General features: G+C 37.2%; 1 protein-coding gene across 2 annotated transcripts in view; it reads right to left on the minus strand.

The window, feature by feature from the left end:
- The window catches only part of mgat5 (alpha-1,6-mannosylglycoprotein 6-beta-N-acetylglucosaminyltransferase), a 95,976-nt gene that overhangs the window by 31,908 nt on the left and 51,546 nt on the right, over nucleotides 1-12,522 (minus strand). For both annotated transcript variants that reach the window (XM_030156444.1, XM_030156451.1), the window contains one exon: nucleotides 6,553-6,686. In XM_030156444.1, coding sequence (XP_030012304.1) covers nucleotides 6,553-6,686 — 134 coding nt within the window. The remainder of the gene's footprint in view (nucleotides 1-6,552; nucleotides 6,687-12,522) is intronic.

The following is a 12,522-nucleotide window of genomic DNA, read 5'->3' on the forward strand; positions in this document are numbered from 1 at the left end:
CCTGTATCACTCACTGAATAAAATATAAAGGCCATGTTTACACATATCTGTATTACAGTATCATCAAATTTTATTCTTCAACCAAAAACTCAGTTTAGCTATTTATTTTGACCTTCTGCAAAAATAACATTGTGTTTAATACTCTTCATGTGCTGCATTAGCTGATAGTTTACATTATAGCTCTGTTAGCTTAGCTCTGTTTTTGGACAGAAAATAGCCACAGTAAAACCACAAATCACATCTCTTTTCTGTACAATATGTGTTTTCAATAGCTGCCAAAGACACATTTAATCTTGATGAGTCCTTTTTTTTGTGGTTTACAGGTTGATTGATAAATAAATAAACAAATAAAGATCTGCCTGGAATTGTTCAAACAAGGTCAGAATTGTCACAATTTAGTTTGAACTATGGATCAACAAACTTAGCAAAGATAAAAACATCACACAATAAATTTATACCTTCATACGCCTCATAATTAAACTCACCCATGTAGAAAAAACACTGTGATTTCATCACCAAACTCCATTCTTTTGTGTGTCCAGTGGTGAAAACAACAATAGTGCTTCTAGCTTTTATCACTTTGTCACTTTCTTTGACTCACTACTCTGTTGGTCATACAAGTCCATCAGAATGGGGCTATGGCTATATTCACTTCATATCCGAACCATCGGCATAACTTCAGAATACTTTATTCTAAACAAACAGACAGACAGTATAAATATTACATGCCCCCTTTATCCCAGAAGCAATTAATAATGCATATTAAAAGAGGTTCCAGCACATGACAAAGGTTTCAGCTCTTACCAGGTAAGGTGATGGATAACAGCAAATGATCTTGTGTTGTAGTGTTTCCCCTACAATTGTATTAGGGGGTTGCCCCACGCCCCCAATGGCATCTCCTGTCCCCCAAAGAATGCAGACCAGCACAGCCCTGGCCGGCAGCTCACAAGCAGGCACAGCCCCTCAGACCCCAGATCCAGTTCTGAGTAAGCTCCAAGTTAGGTGTCTATATGTATCACTGTCTATCTTACTCTCTCTCTCTCTAATGTCACTCAGTATGAATAGGGCGTACGGACATACAGCTGCAGGCACCACTGACCTTGCACGCATACTACATTGATAAATAGGAAATTTCACACACTTTTACGTGTCCGTCTGCATGCAGATTTTCCCCCCAAAACACACATCTAAATAGAGAATTAAAAGTGAGAACGCAACACCACTTTTGCATTTTCAGTTCAGTTCATTACCATCTAAACGTAGCCTCAGTCAAGTCACCACCAGATGGTTTGATCCAGCTTGGCTGACAGAGGTGAAATACTCGCCCTGTACAAGACTGATCTTGGTAAGTAGTAAGTTAGTTAGAAAATAAATACATTATTTAGACACAAACAGGCATAGTCAGAGAGATAACAGATAACTTGAGGGATAAAATAGGTAGCTAGCCAGCTGCTACATAATAATTAATTATATATATGACAAAGACAGAGAAAGAGAGAGAGAAGAACAGAAAGGTTTTTGAATAAATAAAGAATTACGCCATCTGAAAAACACCTTATTATAACAGAATGAACAAAATGAACGCTCCCCCACCACCACCACCACCACCACCACCACCACACCCCACCATAAGCAAGCAAATCCCTCCCAGACACCCCCCCACAGGATGCAAGACTAGGGGAAACACTGTTTTGCAAAACATTAAATGACTTCAATAGTACATTACACTTACTATTGTAACTTTAGAGGGGTGTTGCCTAGAATGTGATAGTTCCTCCTGGGTGAAAAATCACCAGTGTTTGGTCTCTCCATCTCTCTAGGTGGTTAATGTATTGGGTTGACTAAATACCTTTAGGTGAAGAAAGTCTGAGCCCAGGTTGTGTTTTGTAGAGTAAATGAGCCTGGAAACCTGCTCCATACTGAATGATTATTGAACAATGTCAAAACCTCACTATTTTGTGCATTTTGAAAAGGACAAAAACTTACTCAGGTTTCCGACACACTAGTGGAATGTTCTTTTTGGAAGTTTATCACAGATAACAGCATGTTCCCTATATGGTCAATGTCTATGAAGTATGCTGATACATTTCCTCATATTTTTTTCTGGAAAATCTGTCAGTGAAGACATCATATTCCTCTTACATGAAGTGTAGCTGCAGATTCTTTCACTAAATTTTTCCTTGAATTAGTAATCTATCCGTGTTCTTCATTAGCATTACAGAGTGAAACCTTTACCCACTGAATACTGCAATACTGTATTGTGAGTCTGCTAGAGCGTACATGAATGTGGGAGTAGATTTGATGAAGACATCACCAGATCTGTTGGAGATGCTAGTGTAGGCAGGGGCTGAATGCAGGTTTCCTGAAACACTGGTTCTGTCTGTTTAATGAACTGATAAAAGATTAACAAAATTATCGCAACTTTTTTCCCACCTCAGAAACTGCAGCTTCTGAGAGTCTATATGACAGCTTTACACAGCTTTCTGTAAGTGTACGTGAGAGTGCATCCTAAAAATAGAGACAGATGAGCTCAATAATGGAAAAAACGCCCATAAATACAGCAACATAAATGAGTACAAATGCCTGAGATGTACTTGTGATGGCAAAGAGGCAGGACCTAGACACTTGGAGCAGCCTGCGCTAACACTCATCTACCAAACTAACTGTGTAAACAGGACAGGCTGTTAATTAGTGTTCAGCACTCTGATGTATTTGGCAACAGATGCCTCCTCTCCCACTAGAGCTGCCACTCAAAATGTCACTCAACTTGCCACAGCTTTATTTGCTATTAGCTAACAAACAGTCTGGGAGGGCATTGTTGCCCGAGAAGCAGCTGGTTTGTTACTCTTGACAAAGTTGTGAGTGGGGATTCAGATTCAGTTTGTTTAACTAAGAGTTAATGTTGGACTGACCGCCTTGAAATGTGAGGAGGAATGACAGTAAAGAAATGCATAGGTAGGATCTCTTATGTTATGTCAAGGGCCAATAAAGTGTCTCTAAGGTAAGAACGGTACTTACATTAGAAAGTAAACCACAATAATACAACGCCAAGTCACAGACTAAGTATTACGGGATTAATGTCAGCTCTACACTCATGACTGTTGCTTTGTTTTTAAAAGGAGTTAACGTCTTTAGTGCTGGGGAGACAGGAGAGAAATATTTCAGTAATGCAAAGATGCAGCCCTAAATTCTCAAATGCTTTAAAAACTCAACTCAGCGTCAAACGTTTTTGCTCGTGCAACTTATATTAAAGACTAGAGGGCTAAAATAAATATGCACACCTTTACCTTTGGTTTAATAATGTTTGACATCTGCTTATAACTTAAAATATTAGAGTCAAAACAGAGATATAAATAGATGGAGTAGTGTTAAAAATGTGTGATAACTAGAAACTGTGTAAGACACCCATTAATGTTAGTCTAAGACAGAGCCCACACTAAGAGAATAAATTAAAAATCCACGTAGGTGTACATAGTAATGGTGTCATTTTTCTCTGTTTTATTTCTGGACTTCCATTATGCTAATCCATCAAAACAGCTACTATCCAAGGAAACATGGCTGTTTTCATGTTGGTTTCAGCCTCTTTATGTGTATAAGAACTAGATCAGAGGTAACATGCAGACAGAATAGTGAAGAGGTAAGTCTGTGGGTGCACACGCTGACTATTGATCCCACTTGGTTTGGAGAGAAAAAAAAAATTCCAGTGAGTGGGCGTGTCAGCGATGTTATCAGTCAAAGCTTTTCAGGCACCATCAGCCTCACAGATCCCAGGGTCAATTACGTAGTTGGCAATGCTTCAAAGACAAATAGTATCTGCTGTTATGTTCAATCTCCAACCTATATTAATCACGATTCAGTGACTGGACTAGCCAAAGGAAATTTGCTTTTATCAGACTAGACCGACGCGATGTGTTCTTTGGTCAGTAAAATAAAATTTAAAAAATTAGGCTTTTAAATGTCATGCATCTAAGCATAAGATCTGATCACTTTGTTTTCAGAGTGGAAGTAAAAGGAAGGAATCATACTGTATTTATACATATGACTTCTGCTCAATGTGACACATGGTGACATAATGATAGAAATAGATCTACTGGTAATGCTTTGGCTGTAGTGTTTCTACGGCAATTCCTCTCACATGTTTTCAACCTTGAATCCATCTGCATTGTGAGGCATGACATTTGGACAGCAGGACCACTTTCTGAACACGCTGTACATGATTATTAGGTACGTCAACTGCATTGTAGCTCATGTTAGTGTTATTGTTCCATCTATATATTTTCCTTTTGGCTTATATGTAAATTCAAAATAAAAGCAGAAAACAATCAAATGTGATAAAGTACAGTATTCATATTAGTAGTCATATTTGAATTTACTATGAACTACTATTACTATTACTATATTACTATTACACATGCCATGTTGAAAGATTTGGCCTTACTATTCACCATACCATCTGCACGCTGAAAATTTATATTCTGTACTGAAAAGTCCTTTGTGACAAACTTTTCTTTGATGATGACGAAGTCCCCTGTAATAAATAAATAAATCTGACTTGTCAGAGCATAAATCCTTGCATGTCATACCGAAGGTGAATACAGAAAAGGTTAACTAAATTATATTTCCATGAGTGCTGGGTTATTAATGACTGGTGCTAGGAAATGGAGCCAGCTGAACTAAGAAGCACAACCCATTCAAATACAAATAGTGCACCAGAAAACAATCCTTGCTACCCTGACTCTGAGTTGAATGAAAAAGATTAATGAGGTCAATTTGGCCTTGTCTTGTCTTATTGGCCAGAGGCCACGCAATCCCTATTCCCCCCAACCAGTGATTTATGGAGTACTGCGTAATCTTAACAAATAGACCAATCCAAAACTAGGATGAATTACCCACGACTGTCTGATTTGTCTATTGTAACATCTACATTCAATAGGTGTGTGGGAATACAAAAAGGGAATCTAAATATTGCATTTCATATTATCTTGAGCAACAAACTCTGTGATAAAATAAACCAGCTTTTCTACAAGTGTGCTACAGCCCCATCACAGTGTGTTTGTAGTACTTTGTATTTTGTCAGTACATGCTGGCTTTTCTAGGTTACATAAACACATATACAGAGATATGGTCACAGGAAACACCCTAAAAATCAGATCATCCCACCCAATGTAAATATGTGCACCCAAAAAAAAATACAAAATAGGATGACATGCAAATATTATTCAATCGCTGCCAGACAGAAATAAGAAACCTTACATCGATACCAAATTTATAAACCACCACAGTGCATTGTTACCATGTGTTCTTTTCAGTGTAAATTAAACTTGTCTGTCCTCAAGTTAAGGTGTTGTGTGGCATGATGCAACATGAAAAAAAAAGAAGTCATTCTCTCTTGTGCTTGGAAGTGATGCCACTCTGTCGTTTTAACACTCAGCCAAACCACTGTGCACTTGTTTCACCACAGATATCATCTAACCTAGCAACTCTTAACTGGATTTAGTGCAAAGCCCCTGTGTGTTATGAGAAAGACATACCCTATTCAGCATACAAAGGGACTATTCAGGTGTGGTGGTATCCTGGATAGCTCCGGGACTCACCTAACAAACACGGACTGCCTGGGTAACATTTCACTTTCTTTTAGCTATGGGGGAAAGGTCAATACTCTAGGGGGATCAGACCCCCTTTCCTCCACAGTATTGTCTCTTCCCTGCAGCCACTACCACTCGTTTACCTCTCCGACTGTGCTGGACTCCAGTTACAGACTGATCTCTCAATAGGAGTGATGCACTCACACAGTGCAATAAAATCCCTCTGTCCTACATTCATAATCACTGCAAAATGGAAAGCTGAGTTTCTGACCTCTTAGTTTGCCTTAATCCGCTTGATGACTTTCCATTAGCCTGCACCCTGCTGGATTTTCCAACAACTTTTATACCTCAGTTCCAAAGGAGAAAAACACACTTACAGAAAGAAAAGAAAATGCAAAGACTATCAACCAGTATAGAATGAAATCAACAGGTACATTGCTTTGTTCAATAACTGAATTTGCTGAGGGGATTTTTTTGTTTTTTTGTTCAAATGTGGAACTTTTTACAATTTAAGTCATATTATGGCTTGACAGGGCTTGACCTTGTTGTGGTTATGGATCAGTTCCCTTGTTTATAAAGCAGGTAAATAGAAAGATAAACGGTATATATATGTATGTATATATATATATATATATATATATATATATATATATATATATATATATATATATATATATATATATATATATATATATACATATGTGTGCATATAGAAGATGTTGACTCTCATTGACAAACAAACTATTAAAAAACAGATAAATTACATCAGATAGGATGTTTGTGGCAATTAAACCCTCGCAAATGCAATTTGAGACGATTTAATTTACTTCTGAAGCTTAATGTGTTCTTGAAAACCGGTATCCAGACCATAATCAAGTCAAGTGCTCCGTTTTAAACCCCTCAGAGTTTAAACCTACTAGTAATTTAATGGTACATGGAGGTACTTGTGTGTTTTCCGCCAACTTACGAAACATGGTGTTAAACTGCTGTGGGTTGAGGTTCCACTTCCCCCAGGGCGTCTTGTGGCCTTTGGACTGGGCGTAGTGGGCGTGGTTGAACTCAGGTTCGGTCCCAAATGAATCCAGTACCCGCAACATGCACCTAAAGTGTCGCACAAAGACAAGAGTTTTAATGACTGCTCAATTTCGGAAGACAGAATGATACATGCAACATTAACTTAATATATTTTAATTGTGTTTACTCTAAATCCTGCAAAATCAATGGAACCTTAAGCACCCTATAAATCAACTCTATGCAAAGAGTGTCTCCGATAATATATAAAGGACTAAACTCTTCACACCTTGTGCACACAATTACAGTCATGGGGAGAGAGTGTGTGTGTGGAGCTGTATTTAACTCACTGGGCCGAAGAATAAGCCTCAAGGTTATTTCTATGTTCATTCACTCAGACTAAAAATGTATTTGAACTAAAATGAATGTCTCACAGCATATACAGATGGTGTAGTTTAGCTGGATTAACCAAATATGCCAAATATTGTTTTTAAAATTACTTAAAATAGAGGCAGCCAGGAATAAGTGAAATACATAGGAAATTAGACAAGGCAAATTGGTCCCTAGAGGAAAAGAAAACTACAAAAAGTCTCAGTTCTCAGGCCCAACACCGAGACTGTGAATGAACATCATGGCGAACTCAAAGGTCACAGCGGAGGATTAATTAGACCTAAACCAGCTGAGGACATGGCATACAGCCAGGATCACTCCCTCCTGACATTTTCACTCCATAACTTTCCATAAAATTCACTACATCACTCATTGTTACTTGTAGTTTAGTGGGTGCAAATTGATTATGGTTGGTCTTTGACTCAATTCACTTGAATTTGGAATCAACAACATGCAATAATGAAAAATCTACAATGTGCATAACTACTGTATTTACCTCTCACTGTCCTCTGCATCTAACTAAGTATGAATGTGTGACTCGACTGAATGGGAGACAAGCGGGGTGTGTGTGTTTCTACTGTTTTTTACTATCAAAACCATAAAGACCCAGTGCTACTTTGGTGTCAGTTCCCAAATGAGTTTTCTCTTTATTTGGCTTTTCTTAAGTGATTTATCACCATTTATTGTAATATCCTTTTTACTTTGTGTTTTTTCAGTGAAAATCATGTATTTTCATTACATTAACTGATCACATAGATGTTCATAAAAGCTCATTTTAAAGTTGAAGGTTTTTATTACAGAAAGAGAGAAAACTGAAGAAAAAGTGACTCTTTCAGCAAATATATCATTAACTGAACATAAACAAAGTGTCTCCATCCACTGTCATTGATCCAACTCCATGGGTTTTACTGGTGAATCAATACTGTACGTGGAGCACAGGTGTCAAACATGCGGCCCGGGGGCCAAATCCGGCCCACCAAAGGTTCCATTCCGGCCCCGGAGGATGAAAGTGCTAAAATTAACCTGAACAGTCCAGGTTGTCCAAATCATTTTGGTTCAGGTTCCAAATACAGACCATTGTGATCTCCAGTAAAAATAACAACACAATAACCCATAAATAATGACAGCTACAAATTTTCTTTGTGAAAAATTATGTGGAAAAAATTTAAGTGAAAAAAATAACATTACACTGTGAAAATATTTACATTTACAAAATTATTCTTTCACAATAACATGCAAATAAATACATAAATAAAAACAGAGATGAACAACCTATAATGTGCAATTTTAATAATATTCTGCCTGTTACTAAATGTTTTGTGCATTTATGGATCCACTGTGATCTGTAGTTGTGTTAATAATAAGAGATGGAATATTGTAGAAATTGTTCAAGTTTTAGTTTCAAACTCCAAAATTTTAACATTATTCTGCCTGTTACCAAATGTTTATGTAACACTGTGTAACAGGCATAACAGACAGACATAATGTACATGTATAAATAATAAGTCAAGGCATAATATTGTTAAAATTGCACTAATTTTTCAAATGAAATTTCTGTTTTTTCAGGGTATTCACATCTTTTTTGTAAAATGTAAATATTTTCATAATGTAATTGGGGTTTTTTGTACTAAAACAAAAAGGAAAAACTTGGATTTGTCATTATTTATAGGTTATTAAGTCATTATTTTATTGGTCTGGCCCGCTTGAGATCAAATTGGGCTAAATATGGCCCCTGAACCAAAATGAGTTTGACACCCCTGTTGTAGAAGATGACAGTCTTTCTACGTTCACTATGGAGTCTCTGAACGCCCAAATGTGTCATATCTGATGACCATGACAAGATGATAAACTGCCTTTTACACCAATTATTTATATGTATTGATAGGATTAGTGGATCAACGGGTGTTAAACAGTTACATCAGTAGATGGTTTTGGTCACTGGTGAATATTTGGGTCTTTATGGGTTAAAATATTTTGCATTGTATATTTCCTTTCAGATACTCAAGAAGTACGGTCTCTATAAAGCACATCAGAATTTCATTGTGTATGCTCTGTGTATACAATAACAATAAAAGGAATCTTGAATCTATTTCTCTGTATGTGGATGAGGCAAAAGACTACAATAGGAAGTTTATTTCCATCTCTTGACTTTGTTATAAGTTAGTAAATCTGTCCCTCCTTCTCACACCATTAAGAAGAGTTTTAACAGAGTTGAGTCTTGTAACTATTGTGTTAGTATCCTTGATTGATCCTTGACTGCGCTCATCTTGTCCGCAACAAACCCTGAAATGGTCGGCCTATTATATTAACAATCCTGCACTTCGTAAAAAAATTGTTGTGAAATAAAGTTGTGCGACTCTCAATTCAGGTCAAGGTAAAACACGCAGCATTAATCACTGTTAGATGGAGCTGGGTGCAACATGAACTGACACAAACATGCTCACACACACACATATCCGCACCCAAAAAAATCCCCTTATACTGTATTTCTACTCAGTGACTGTCTACCGCCCAGGCAGATGTTGCGCAGCTGGCTGTGTGAACTGTCAAGAGCCCTGGGAGAGAAGAGAGCTGGGAAACATTCACCATGAGGAAACTTTAGACTGAAAAGGAGAACAACAACAACATGCCCACATGCCATCCCTGCTCGCTCTAGAGAAAAACAACCATCATCCATCCCCGGTAGGAATTCTCAACAGATGGGAAAGTGCTGTCTGAGCCATAACATGATGTAAATATGGTTGAAGTGAGTCTAATGAGATGGCATGTAATGTGGTAAGAGTTAAAACTGTTCAGCTCAACAAGTACACAATTACTGACACTTGCTGCCATACTGTAATGGAGTTAAACTTAAGGGGAAAGAGTCAATGTCACTGTAAGTGTTTATTTTCACTATAATGTAATGTACCTGAAGTCATTCCAAATGGATATCCACAACAACTGCTATTGTAAATGACAATGTTCTTTTTTTTAAAAATTATTCCCTGTGTGTAACATGCAATAAATAGAGCGCTCCCATGTGGGACATTAAGAAACCCCTTTATAGAAATGGGGATTTTTGTTTTTTACTGATCTACCGGAGGGTCTGCTATATGTTCAAACACCCTTCAGGCTAAAACACAACAGATGGATGAGCAAACTTAGAAGTTAATGACTATTATTGTAAAAACAATTAGGCTGAAATACTGCCAAACATCAGGGTTTAGTTAAAATAAAACTTGAAGTGAACTCCGTGGATCTCGGAGAAATGAAATGTGATATGTTACTCATTATTTGACTCGAGTTATCCTCCAGCTAAATAACATTTATTGATTTTTTTTCTGCTAGTGTAAACAGATTTTTATTGATGATATGTTATGCTTGATGGACTTTAGCATGAATTAGATGCAATAAAACACTAAATTATCACTTGCAAACTATTTGATAAGCTTGCAATCAATAAGTCTTTCTCCTATGGACTAAAAATGTTCATCCCCTTCAGCATAATTTTGCTTGAATAAAATACCAAGAAGTTATTTTCACAGATATTCTAACTGCAAAAAGACTCAATTTTAGGGTAATTTATGCATTTCATTTCCAGCTTTAACTATAAAAGCGGCTCTGTAGGGAACTGTAACAAGCAAGTTCCCTTACATTTGAAGAATATGATTTCCTTGTGTGGGAGGGCTTGGTGATTGATGTCAATTTTTCATATGAGCTATATTTCAGAGGGATTGTCCAGATTGTATCTACAAAAAATGCATAATAGTGCTGCCAAGTTATCAGTGTTATCACTGTAACCTCTGAGTTTGTAGCAATGATGCTGCTCGTGCAAGTCACTAGGCTAGAGAGTTTATTTCAATCCATTTTTAGCAATATTTTAGCATCCATCTGCACGTAAGTGTTTGGTTTAAACCTGCATTAATGTGCAGAGCTTGTGTGGCATGTCATGATGCTGCTGTTGAAGAATACTGATGAAGAATTACTGTGTCGGTCAGCTGTGGGTGTTTGAGTCAGTATAGAACTCCAGCGCCACAAACTATGGACAAATGTGGATGAGCATTTACTTCATCTACATATTATGAATACTGTAAAAAATTTGAGCCCAAAATGATGCAAAAAATGCAGAGTTTCTCATCAGACAATGACCAAAAACAACCATAATATACAGTCCAAGTTTGCAGAAAGTAGAGAAAACTACATCATATAATTTTTATGCTATTTTTCATTTTTGTTGTATACTAATTTCTTTCCTGCTACTTTTTATTATACTTGAATGAGAAACTGTAACATACAATAATTTCCTAGTGGGATTAATACATTATTCTGATTCTGATATTTACATGACATGGATTGTGATTTTCATAACATTTTGATTGACTGATAAAAAAAAATCTCAAATTAGTTTGCGTCTCCAATAGTTAATGAGTAATTATCAATCAGATATCAGCAAAGCATGTGGTCGGTTTTCAGCTGAAAAAAGTGGTCACACCAATATAAACATCGGACAGTAACATGCAAAGAAAAAAAAATGAGGAAGTGATGGACAGAGGGAGAAGCTACAAGGAAATAAAGGGCACAAAATGATGAAACCAAACTTGTGATGCTTGCTGTAACTGATGACTAACTCGTCATTTGTTCCGGTTTCATTTCTGCAACATTTTTCTGCCTCAAAATTAATAAATGACAATGGATGGAGTGGGTATCTGCTGGCACATTTTCTGCAGGCTTGCTAATGCAAATGAAAGTGTACTGTGTCTGCCTGATTAAGTTACTGGATGAAAGGATTAAATGAAACAGAACAACGGGGCAACATTGGCTCTAGTGTATAGCCAGAAAACAATAGCTTAGAGTATTCCCATACTCTCCAGAGTAGTGTGAAAGACAGTGATACACTAAGACAGATAGCCAGGAGACTGAAGCAATAGCAAAACACATTAATCACAAAAGGGCCTGACAGAATTTGGGTTGCTTTTTTTTTCCCCGATGACACTGTTTATTTAAAAGAATTTGGGGTCTGATATTCCAACATGTGTATTGGGGAACTGAATTCAGGCATTTGCTGTCCATGAGGTACTCCCCTACTATCTTTTGTGACAAATAAGAGAAGATTGAGATGGTTTCACAAGGGGATTGTGGAATTGTCAGGCCACAAAAGCAAGAAATGTAATTCACCACAAGCAGGAGACAACAAAATAAGACACTTTGGGAGAAAGGGATGAAGACAGACAGGGTGGAAATAAGTTACATTTATTTGTGAGAAAAATTGCTCCACTGTGCAGTCGAGTCACTCATGTGGCACTGAGAAAGCGCATACTGACATTAAGCACCTTGACATAAAGTGTTCAACAATAGTAAGAGAAATAATGCACAAAATAGCATCTGGACCTTACATTCTGCCTAAAGCTGAATCAATTTCCTCAGGACACAAAGGGAGCGGATGCAGTTTAAAGTGTTATGTCGCAGATGAACAAAACCTGGTGACAAGCTGGAGGAACCAGGAGGGCCATTAGTGCTTGCAGACTTATTGTTCCTTTTCTTTTCCTGTCTGTCGGAG

The sequence above is a fragment of the Sphaeramia orbicularis genome, chromosome 2 (genome assembly GCF_902148855.1).
Source record: "Sphaeramia orbicularis chromosome 2, fSphaOr1.1, whole genome shotgun sequence".
Lineage (NCBI taxonomy): Eukaryota > Metazoa > Chordata > Actinopteri > Kurtiformes > Apogonidae > Sphaeramia > Sphaeramia orbicularis.